At 42.4% G+C, this 12,500-nt stretch overlaps 1 protein-coding gene across 1 annotated transcript; it reads right to left on the minus strand.

Moving 5' to 3' along the window:
* Positions 1–797: 797 nt before the first annotated feature.
* LOC133618486 (zinc finger and BTB domain-containing protein 14-like) lies at positions 798–11,858 on the minus strand. Its single transcript, XM_061978903.1, has 2 exons — positions 11,719–11,858; positions 798–2,855 (listed from the first exon to the last, which is right to left on the minus strand). Exon 2 carries the CDS (start codon positions 2,830–2,832, stop codon positions 1,672–1,674), a length of 1,161 nt encoding a protein of 386 aa, XP_061834887.1. The 5' UTR covers positions 2,833–2,855; positions 11,719–11,858; the 3' UTR covers positions 798–1,671.
* Between the last annotated feature and the right edge of the window lie 642 nt (positions 11,859–12,500).

Consider the following 12,500-nt stretch of genomic DNA (forward strand, 5'->3'; position numbering starts at 1 on the left):
AATTTACTCTAAATTTCTACTGTAATTTTTCTATGTTTTTAAAATAGTTTATAAAACTGTAGAATTGAAGACATTATCTGCAAAACAATCTGCCTGTTATTTTAAGTAATATTCTAGTAATGACAAACTATGTATATTTCTATTTTTTTTACAGAAAAACACCAAATTAATTATACATAGCATTTTCTGTTTTCTTAAATTACTTTCAAATTCATGTAAAATTACGATATTTTTCCGCAAAACGTTTCATGAAAATTTCTGTAAATATGTTTTTGATCATTATTTGGTTTACAATGTTTTACTTTAATTTTATGGTTTTCGTTTGGCAGTCATAGCTGCCAGTAGGTGACTTTTTTTTTTTTTACAGTGTATAGTAATACATGCAATGTCGTTTTGCGTTACAATAGTTTGTGAAAACATAAATAAATGGCATTAGTGTACTTTCTTTCACCTGTAAAAACGTTAAGCTTGTTTCCACTTAACATATCCATGGAAAAAAAAACTAAGTAATAGGAGAGTGAAAGTGAAATGCTAAATTAAAGTTGTCATGAATACAATAATGTCATTTTAACAGTCGTATTTTCGTAGGAAAAGTTGTCATTTTAATCATTTAGACTCGTTTTCACACAGAAATGTATCCTAAACTGAATTGTTTTTTTTTGTCAACAAAGCAACTTATTTTTCATCAAACAACATATTTATTGTAATAGTCCCACTTTCCTTGTTGTATTAAATAAACTTAAATTCTGCATAATTAAAAGCTCTTCACAACAGCATCAAAAAGCAAACGTAGGAAAAACACAGCAAATGGTGTTTATTGTCAAAGCGTCAGACAACATTATCGATATATTTATATATTTGTGTGTGTGTGTGCATAATTCCTCATTGTGAACTGTCATTGTGCAACAACCTAAGCGAGCGTATGTACACAAGGTCTATCCTTGACTGCTGATAGGCGGGTGACACTTCCATACTGTATAACAGTAAATCTAGTCAAGCGGCCCCGCAATCCAACACTTTGGTCTGACTCTGAATGGCGATTGACTCGTACAGTGTAATAATAATAATAATAATATTCAAATCAGTACAACTAAACACGTCCATTAAAAACATTCACATGAATATACGCGACGCAACTAATGTTAAGCCCAAGCTCCGCCCTCACCCCACACTCCTTTTTGGCGCCATAAAATCCATGAGGGTTATCCCCAGGGGTGACCAAAGTGCGGCATTGGGGCCATTTTCAGTCCTCGGCATATTAAAATACAATTCTTTATCAATTAGATATTACACTAATTTGCTTTGTCAGCTAATATATTGTTTTGTTCAGTGAGTTCAGCATAAATCTACCCACATTGGATTGTTTTTCTATTTTTGGACACCCCCGGTTAAAACAAATGTTAGAGACCCCGCCAAAGTAAAAGTGGTGATGAGAAATTGCGGTGCTGTGTGAAAAAGAGATGTATAGTAGCGTGAACTAAACATTTACATGAGTTTACACATGGAGACAACATCTTTCCATCGATAGCAACTCTTTTGAACATGCGCCGCTCTCTCCGTGGGCCCACCCCAATCGGTTAAATGTCTGTGGCTTGCACCCCCTGCCCGTTAAGAGTTTGTTTGTCAGGGTTTTGCGTCAAAAAGCGCGCCCCCCTCACCCGCTGCCACCACTCAGCAGTCAGAGTTGTGCGAGTGTGCCGCCGTCTCCAGCTTCCAGTCCCTCTGGTCGTCGGTGGCGTGCTGCGAGGCGGCCGGCGACAGCGACATCTGTCTGCGGGGGTTGCCGCTGTGCATGGTGTTCCAGTGGCGCTTCAGGTCCGACGCTTTGATGAAGGCCTTGTCGCACGAGCCGCAGTTGAACGGCCGCTCGCCGCGGTGCTGCCGCTCGTGGTCCTTCAGGTGCGACTTGTGCTTGAAGGCTTTCTCGCAGAGCTGGCAGGCAAAGGGCCGCTCGTTGCTGTGCACGCGCTCGTGGCGCTTGAGGTCGGGCCCGCGGATGAAGGCCTTCCCGCACACCACGCAGCGGTGCGGCTTGAAGCCGGAGTGGATCTTGAGGTGCTCCTTGAGGTGGGCGGCGGTGGTGAAGGCCTTAGGGCAGTGCTCGCAGCCGTACGGCCGGTTGGCGGTGAGCAGGCGCTCCTTCTTGGCACTGTGCTCCAAGGGCTTGGCGCCGGCGCTCGGGCAGGAGCCGTGGTCGCGGTGGCCATACAGCAGGTACTCCAACTTCATGTCGCTGGACGACGACGAGCCCCAGCCGTGGGCGTGGGCGTCCTTGGTCATGCCCGTGTTGTAGCCGTGCGGCTGGGGCACGTGGGACGCCCCCGCGCCCATCCCGTCCATACCCTGGTCGTAGAAGCTGTTCTTCCTCACCTCCTCCATGGCCAGCTCCTTCAGGATGGCGTCCTGGGCCCGCAGGCCGTGGTCGCCGGGGGCCTGGTTCTCCCGCGTCTTCATGTTGGTCAGCTCCCGCTTCTGCGAGCACAAGTTGTCCAGGAAGTTGATGCCCAGGATCTGGCCGGACGACATCATCATGTTGATGTCCTTCTTCCTGACGGCCAGGCGAGCCGTGTACATGTAGTTGAGCACCTCCTCGAAGATGTCCGAGCGGATGAAGTCTAGCTCCACGATGGAGTTGTCCTCGTCGTTCTGCTTCTTGAAGAGCTTCTTGAAGTAGTTGCTGCAGGCCGCCAAGACGCAGCGGTGAGCCCTGAATTCGATATTCTCCACCACCACCACTACGTCACAGTGCTCACCTTCCATCCGCTGCTGGTTGAGCATCTTTAGGAACGTCGCCTTGTGGTCGTAGTCGATGTATCGCAATAATTCGGACATGTTTCCGCCGGAATGGGAGCAACCTGGAGGGGAGGGACCAACAACTGTGTTATATGTGTTTTATGTTGCACCAAAAAAAATTCCTAGTTTGTGAACCCGTTCTCAAACAATGGCAATAAAACTATTCTGATTCTGAACAGTGAATGACGGAAGACTTCCAGAACTATTAAGGCCGAAGTACAGGTGTTCGTAGTCGATGTATCGCAATAATTCGGACATGTTTCCGCCGGAATGGGAGCAACAACAGTGAGTGACGGAAGACTTCCAGAACTATTAAAGGGGAACATTATCACCAGACCTATGTAAGCGTCAATATATACCTTGATGTTGCAGAAAAAAGACCATATATTTTTTTAACCGATTTCCGAACTCTAAATGGGTGAATTTTGGCGAATTAAACGCCTTTCTATTATTCGCTCTCGGAGCGACGTCACATCGGGAAGCAATCCGCCATTTTCTCAAACACATTACAAACACCGAGTCAAATCAGCTCTGTTATTTTCCTTTTTTTCGACTGTTTTCCGTACCTTGGAGACATCATGCCTCGTCGGTGTGTTGTCGGAGGGTGTAACAACACGAACAGGGACGGATTCAAGTTGCAACAGTGGCCCAAAGATGCGAAAGCGGCAAGAAAATGGACGTTTGTTCCGCACACTTTACCGACGAAAGTTATGCTACGACAGAGATGGCAAGAATGTGTGGATATCCTGCGATACTCAAAGCAGATGCATTTCCAACTGGACTGGACAGATCAGCTTTCAGGAAAAGAGAGCGGATGAGGGTATGTCTACAGAATATATTAATTGATGAAAACTGGGCTGTCTGCACTCTCAAAGTGCATGTTGTTGCCAAATGTATTTCATATGCTGTAAACCTAGTTCATAGTTGTTAGTTTCCTTTAATGCCAAACAAACACATACCAATCGTTGGTTAGAAGGCGATCGCAGAATTCGCCCTCGCTTTCTCCCGTGTCGCTGGCTGTCGTGTCGTTTTCGTCGGTTTCGCTTGCATACGGTTCAAACCGATATGGCTCAATAGCTTCAGTTTCTTCTTCAATTTCGTTTTCGCTACCTGCCTCCACACTACAACCATCCGTTTCAATACATGCGTAATCTGTTGAATCGCTTAAGCCGCTGAAATCAGAGTCTGAATCCGAGCTAATGTCGCTATACCTTGCTGTTCTAACCGCCACGTTTGTTTGTATTGGCATCACTATGTGACGTCACAGGAAAATGGACGGGTGTATATAACGATGGTTAAAATCAGGCACTTTGAAGCTTTTTTTAGGGATATTGCGTGATGGGTAAAATTTTGAAAAAAACTTCGAAAAATAAAATAAGCCACTGGGAACTGATTTTGAATGGTTTTAACCCTTCTGAAATTGTGATAATGTTCCCCTTTAAGCCGAAGTACAGGTGTTCGTAGTCGATGTGTCGCAATAATTCTGACATGTTTCCGCCGGAATGGGAGCAACCTGGAGGGGAGGGACCAACAACAGTGAGTGACGGAAGACTTCCAGAACTATTAAGCCGAAGGTAGGGATGATGTTTGACAGGAAATTATCAAGTTCGAGCCTATTATCGAATCCTCTTATCGAACCGTTTCCTTATCGATTCTCTTATCGAGTCCAGATAGGTTGTTGTATCTGGAAAAACCCCCACAATATTTGGTTTAACAAAAGCTCACTTTTATTATATAAGAAAAAAATAAAATCTAATAAATACATAAATAATGACTGTTACCCCCCTAAAAAAATAAAATAAACAAATATTGACTGTTGTTACCCAAAGTATATTAAGTGGGATTTTTCAGAAAAACAAATATATACAGTAACACAAAAACAACCTGTCTCTGTGATCACTATAGGTGTATAAATAATAATATAGTGTTAAATAAAATCAGTCCATTGGGCACAAAACTGAAAATAATACAGCTCTCCAAAAAGTGCACTTCTGCTGCTATTTGACATAACTGTTTGTTATGATGCTTTGACTTTTTTGCACTTTATTTCTTTATTGAAAGAAAATTCTATGAAGAGAAAAGTTGTTTGCAAATGTGGTTACAATGCTAAAAAATGAAAAGTTAAAGCTAAAAAAAGAAATACACTTTATTGAGTTAACATTATTTCCTTATAGGGGGAAATATGTTATGTTATGAGCTAGGCTAGGGAATATAACAACTACACTACCCAGCATGCAACGGGAGTGACGAGCATGCGCGGTAGCCCCGAAAAGTGTTGTTGCATGTCGCCAGCCGGCAGCTAAGAATGAGGTTATGAGCACGCTGTGAAAGTAAACGTCAAGAACTCAGCCAACACGCCTCGTCTGCATTATTTATAATTAGACAGACAACACATATACAGTGTGATTTTGTTTTAATTACAAGGAAAGAAAAACCAAAGTTAAAATAGGGAGATATATGTTGTATATATATGTATGTGCTGCGGTTGCTTTAAGAACGCTGCGACAGCTGCCGTAAAGGAGGTGCGTTGCTAGCCTGGTTGCTATGTTTCCGCTTGGTCGTAAAAGTGTTGGTCATGTGTTTGTACCCTGCTCAAATCTCTCAGTAAAGTTATTCTTTGGATTATACCTTTTGTTTTGAACTTTATTACACCTTGGAGCGCTTTTTCCGGTCCATTGTTTTTCCTGCTTTCCCTATCTGCGCCTAATGACTGAGCTACGTGACGTCATTTTTTGTGATGTCTCAAAGGGCATTTCTGGTCGGGACGGGATTCGAATAAAGAACCAACTCTTTTTCTTTACTATAGTAGTCTCGAAAACAGGTACCAGTTTTTAAAAAGGGATTTGATTCCGAGGACTCGGTTCTTTTCTTATTGAACAACAGGGAAAACCGGTTTTGAGTATCATCCCTAAATACAGGTGTTCGTAGTCGATGTATCGCAATAATTCTGACATGTTTCCGCCGGAATGGGAGCAACCTGGAGGGGAGGGACCAACAACAGTGAGTGACGGAAGACTTCCAGAACTATTAAGGCCGAAGTACAGGTGTTCGTAGTCGATGTATCGCAATAATTCTGACTAGTGATGGGCTTGGCGCATGCGTCGAGCTCATAGAGCAAAACCCTGTGTCGGTGCTCGTACCGCTTTTAGAAAGTCACGTGACCGATCATGAGCTGTTTGGGTCACGTGACCGATACGCGAACTGTGCCGAACTGATGCCTGCGCGCCAAAGTGTTTATAAGGAAGCGCATCGGTCAACGAGATGCTGCTGCCAACAGAATCGCCGCACTTCTGTCGTTGGTCATTTGTAATTTATCGTCGTCGGAGATCATGGAGGAGCCTCAGGCAAAAAGAAAGATTTCCGCCGTGTGGGAATATTTTGATCATATATCGGAAAAAAAGGTATTTGTGTTCAATTCCTTGTCGTTTCATCCTGTTCTCTCAAAGTTTCCACATGATTAGAATTCAAAATGATTCTTAGTGTACTATTCATATTTTCTGCAGGTTAAATGTCGCATTTGTACGACAGAATTGTCGTACATTAACAAATCCACCTCCACAATGCTGTCAGCCGGAGAAATAATAACTAAGAAGAGAAATCGTCTAAAATTTAATACGTTGTAAAAACTGTTTTTTTTAAAATAAAAATGTTTAAAAAAAATAAGAAATAAAAAAATCCCAGTCCACCAGCATCCTCATTCACAACACGTTCTCTTAGATTTCCATGTTATGATACATGTTCACATTTATTGACTGTATCTAAAAAAGATAAGAAATATATTTTTATTTAAATGAAGATATGAAATAATCCGAAATGAAATACAATGACTTGGTTTATATTATTGTATATACTAGGTCGGGGGTCTGCAACCTACGGCCCTTTCATGCCTCCACCGTGGCTCCCTTTGGCTGTGAAACACAATGTCAACAAATACTTAATTTATTAAATGCTATTTTATTTTAATTCAACAGTTTTTATTTTTTGGAGAGTTCTGGGATTTTGTCATATGAAAATAAAACATTTTGATATATTGTCGATTAAAATGTATGTCACAGCCACGATTCATCATCATTTTATTTATTTTCTTTCATTGATGACAAGGTTGTTGTTTTCCCTTTTTAGTCAAATTAGCCGCAGAATATTGGAGTGAGTTGATTTTTTTTATTTATTCATTAATAAGGGAAGTACCACTGCATTTTTCTCTAATGTTCCAAATAATTTGGTGATTTGCTTCGTTATACCCAGAAATAAAATGTGAGTGGTTTTTTTGTCATGTGTTTGATTTCATAAATTCTATAGCGCAAGTGTAACGAAACTATAAGTGGTGTTATCGTCATTTTAAAGTTAAAGTTAAAGTACCAATGATAGTCACAAACACACTAGGTGTGGTGAAATTACCCTCTGCATTTGACCCATCCCCTTGTTCACCCCCTGGGAGGTGAGGGGAACAGTGAGCAGCAGTGGTGGCCGCGCCCGGGAATCATTTTGGGTGATTTAACCCCCAATTCCAACCCTTGATGCTGAGTGCCAAGCAGGGAGGTAATGGGTCCCATTTTTATAGTCTTTGGTATGACTCGGCCAGGGTTTGAACTCACGACCTACTGATCTCAGGGCGGACACTATAACCCAGGGGTGGGCAATTAATTTTTACCGGGGGCCGCATGAGCAACCCGAGCACTGCTGCAGGGCCACATCGACAACATTATTATTATTATTATTATTATTTTTTTTTATATATACCGTAAGATAAATAATAATAATAATAATTAATAATAATAATAATACTTTCATTTAACCTAACTTAACTTTACACCAAAAGCACTGCTTTGGAAATCATTTGTGCCCCTTTCAGAGATCACATTTAGTTGCCCTTAAACATTCTTATGTTGCACAATGAAATGTAAGCATAGGATGAAGTGTGCATTCCTGTAACTTTCTCTCGTAACAGCATTCCACGATTAATATAAATGAATTAACATTAATAATAAATGGCAGTAAAATAAGCACACGTATGACTGTGGTGTTTGAGTTGTCCGACTTTTTGTGTGGCCATAAACGCACCAGTGGCTTAGTGGTATGCGTGTTGGTGACAGATGACAAGTTGGTTTTCGCCTGGTTTGTACGGCAGAAAATGACTAGTTTTTCGAGATAGAAGTGTCTTACTCATGTTTTTGGTGTGGTTATGGCCGAATATAAACAGTTTTGCTCAATAAAGTGATCGATATAATTCCTGGCCTCAAAGCATCTCGATAGCCGTTACAATAATTGAACGGTGTTCAATTGAACGGTGTTGACAAACATTGTTCGGGCCTCTTGTTGCCACTGTCACTCAAAGTTGCATTGCAAAATTACACAGAATAAATTATGTGTTTATTTTGTTTAGAATTCAGATGGGTTTGATTTGTTGCGCGGCATATATTTGCTGTGCGCACAGGACGCTTGAGCAGTGCGCAATTGCGCAGGCGCGCACCTTAGAGGGAACGTTGCTTGGCAGACCATGTCTAGTTGAAAATACGGCATTCGTCATCAACTTTTCTCTTTTTAGCGTCTCGGGTGTAAACCGTGCATCACTTGTCGCTGTGCACCTTCACTCACAGGTTACACACGGACGTACGTCCATAAATAACACTTTTCAAAATAAAAGCAGCACAGTTGTATTGCGCGCACGACATAGATGTTTTTTCAACTTTATTTTGTAATTTGTGATTGCAGCTGTTCACAATCACGCACGCGCATACGTCCACACGGAAGTAATACAAATAACGCTTTTCAAAACAAAAGCAGCACCGTTGTATTGCACACTCGACATAGATACTTTTAAAAATGTATTTTGTAATTTATGATTGGCCTCACGTGGGCCGGACAGGGACGCACAAAGGGCCGGATGTGGCCCGCGGGCCGCATAATGCCCAGGTCTGCTCTAACCACTAGGCCACTGAACAGGTTCAGAAATCAAACAGAGTTTGCGGCTCTAGGTGGGTTTTATTTGGGGATATATGGGCTTAAATGGCTCTTTGTATGCTGATGGTTGCCGACCCCTGTACTACATACTTGCCAACCTTGAGACCTCCGATTTCGGGAGGTGGGGGTGGAGGGTGGGGACGTGGCTAAGAGGGGAGGAGTATATTTACAGCTAGAATTCACCAAGTCAAGTATTTCATATATATATATATATAAATAAAAGAAATACTTGAATTTCAGTGTTCATTTATTTACACATATACACACACATAACACTCATCTACTCATTGTTGAGTTAAGGGTTGAATTGTCCATCCTTGTTCTATTCTCTGTCACTATTTTTCTAACCATGCTGAACACCCTTTCGCAGGTACCCAGAAAGGTTTCGAGTACCACCAAAAAAACTGAATCTCTGAAGACAGTATAAAAATCTGTGTTAAAGGTGTACAAATACTGTTTGTATAATAAGCATGTTATTGTTTACAAATGAGGGTTAAGAATTCAGTACTAAAAAAAAGAAAAAAAGAATGTGGCTTAAGTACAGTTTTTTAATTGAGCTGCTGCATTTTTTGGTTGGGTTGTTTATTTATTTTGAGTAACTTCTACATTTCTAAAAGGGGAGGAATGTAATAGAGTGATCTATGTTTGTCTGTTGCCATCTCCTGGTGAATGTAGGCTATAGCCATACTTGCCAACCTTGAGACCTCCGATTTCGGGAGGTGGGGGCGTGGTCGGGGTGGGGCGGGGCGTGGTTAAGAGGGGAGGAGTATATTGACAGCTAGAATTGACCAAGTCAAGTATTTTATTTATATATATATATATATATATCTACATCCTGAAAATATGCAAACAAAACTGTGTTTAGATCATTGATACTTCAAACTTGCATAAATAAATATTAAGGAATATAACATAACTTGGCTTCTGAGAGTTTCAAAATGTAATGAATAAAATGCTAAAGTTGTTGATAAACAAGCAATTATATTAATAATTAAATATGGTCATTTTAAATGAATTATTATGATAATTTAAAATCAATTATTTCAAATATGTTTATTTTAATGTATAATTATATGGCTGGATGTAATAAGGAGTCATGAAAAAATGCAAATAAAAATACAATTAATTTTGATGTTTTTAGCAAAATATAGTAAAAACGTATTTAGTTGGGTTTTTTTAAATTAATAAATATATTTATTTTTAGGTAAGATAAACATAATAACACAATTTATCTCTAGTCTGGATGATTTAGTTCTTGTCACCCTGTTGTCCTCCCGTCATGAAAAAAGGCTGTCCTCACTCAAGTTCACATGGAGCTGGAGGGGGCGTGGCTTCCAGCTCCGGCTGAAAATCGGGAGATTTTCGGGAGAATATTTGTCCCGGGAGGTTTTCGGGATAGGCGCTGAATTTCGGGAGTCTCCCGGAAAATTCGGGAGGGTTGGAAAGTATGGCTATAGCGTACTGGGGTTACTTTTTGGTTGGCCAACGATTTACTTGGTGTTGCGCACCTGACGTCAAGTGTGTGAGTCTGTTCTGAAGTCTACAGTAAAGAGACGTACTTCATTACCTCGCCTGGTTATTGCCTCCAACTCAATATATTACAACAACATTGCTGTTTACGGTAGACGAACTGCTTTACGGTAGAATAAAACATGACTGCTGTTGTTGTGTGTTGTTGCCACGCTGGGAGGACGTTGATGAAACTGCCTAACAATAAACCCACGTAAGAAACCAAGAACTCGCCCTCCATCATTCTACAGTTATAACGTGTTTAATAATAACTGGGATTTATATAGCGCTTTTCTAAGTACCCAAAGTTGCTTTACATGTAGAACCCATCAAACATTCACACCTGGTGGTGGTAAGCTACTTTCATAGCCACAGATGCCCTGGGGTAGACTGACGGAAGCGTGGCTGCAATTTGCGCCAACGGCCCCTCCGACCACCACCTATCATTCATCATTCAATTCACCGGTGTGAGTGGCACCGGGGGCAAAGGGTGAAGTGTCCCGCCCAAGGACACAACGGCAGCGATTTTTTGGATGGTAAGAGGCGGGGAGCGAACCTGCAACCCTCAGGTTTCTGGCACGGTTGCTCTACCCACTACGCCATGCCGTTTGGGCAGGCACGCTGTTTATATTGTGGGAAAGCGGACGTGAATACAGGCTGTTGACACGTCACTCAGGTCTGCATGGAGCTGGAAGGGGCGTGGCTTCCAGCGCCACCTGAATTTCAGGAGAAAATTTGTCCCGGGAGGTTTTCAGAAGAGGCGCTGCATTTCGGGAGTCTCCCGGAAAATCCGGTAGGGTTGGCAAGTATGCTGTACTAGGTCATAAAATCAGTGTCAGTTGAGTCGGTCCATAGGTTGCCTGTAAAGATTTTTAATGTTCAGCAGATGTCAGTATTTAGCGACACAGTATCAATACAGTTTTGCAATGTGTCGAAACGCTTCATGACGCCTCATCAACCCATCACTAATTCTGACATGGGAGCAACCTGGAGGGGAGGGACCAACACCAGTGAGGGACGGAAGACTTCCAGAACTATTAAGGCCGAAGTACAGGTGCTTGCTCGGCTTAAAAAGTTAGCACAAGTCGCTAAATAGACCATGCATAAATTGCTCAGGAGGGGGGGGGGGATAGGCCTATATAGGCAAGCTAAGCTGCAGTAATGCGAATAAAGTCAACAGAAACAAACCCGCTCACAAAAGATGCCGAGTGTCGCGTTAACAAGCCCGGGGTTTAGCGTGACAAGCCCCGCAGAGGAGGAGACCCTGAGCGAGAATATTTCACATTTCACTGCGCCCAGCCATTTTGGCTCCGCTGGCATGTTCCCGTGTCTTTACACACGCAAACAGCGGGAACACGGCGAAACAAAACCTGCCTTAAACGAACCCCGCGCCGGGCTTCCTGAGTCGTCGCACGGCGTGGGGGGAGAGGCGAGGGAAAGGGAAATGTTTCCTACCCGAATCTCGAAGGCGATCCCCGTGTTGTCACGCAAGGAAGGCAGTCGACGATCCAAAGAGAAGCTGTCGTTGCGCCTCTTCCTCCTCGTCTTGTTGTCACTGCCGCGCCGCGCAGGGAACACCGAGTGGGCTGGCTGACACCTAGCGGCCCGGAGTGGTACTGCAATAGTACTGTCTATATAGGAGAGGACTAGTCACTCGGCATTGATTGATTGATTGAAACTTTTATTAGTAGATTGCACAGTACAGTACATATTCCGTACAATTGACCACTAAATGGTAACACCCCAATAAGTTTTTCAACTTAGGGATTTTGGGCCCCATGAAAATAATCTTTACAGGGCCCCCAACACAGTGTCATTATTTTTTCTGTATTATAATTTCATCATCATTAGGGACCTCTCTGGGCCCCCCTCCATCATGGGCCCCTAGAATCCGTCTCCTTTACCCCCCCTTTTCGGCGCCCCTGTATATATATATATATATATATGAATATATATATATATATATATATATATATATGTATGTGTGGGAAAAAAAATCACAAGACTATTTCATCTCTACAGGCCTGTTTCATGAGGGGGGGTACCCTCAATCGTCAGGAGATTTTAATGGGAGCATTCGCATACCATGGTTTATATAGGGCACAGAGTGGGTGGATACAGGCTGGCGTAGGGGCGTGGTGATTGGCTCATGTGTTACCTAGGAGGTGTTTCCGTCTGTGGCGGCATGCTGATACAATTTCGCTGCACTTGTTGAGGGATGACAGGTCTGGACGGTA

This window comes from Nerophis lumbriciformis, linkage group LG19 (assembly GCF_033978685.3).
Source record: "Nerophis lumbriciformis linkage group LG19, RoL_Nlum_v2.1, whole genome shotgun sequence".
Lineage (NCBI taxonomy): Eukaryota > Metazoa > Chordata > Actinopteri > Syngnathiformes > Syngnathidae > Nerophis > Nerophis lumbriciformis.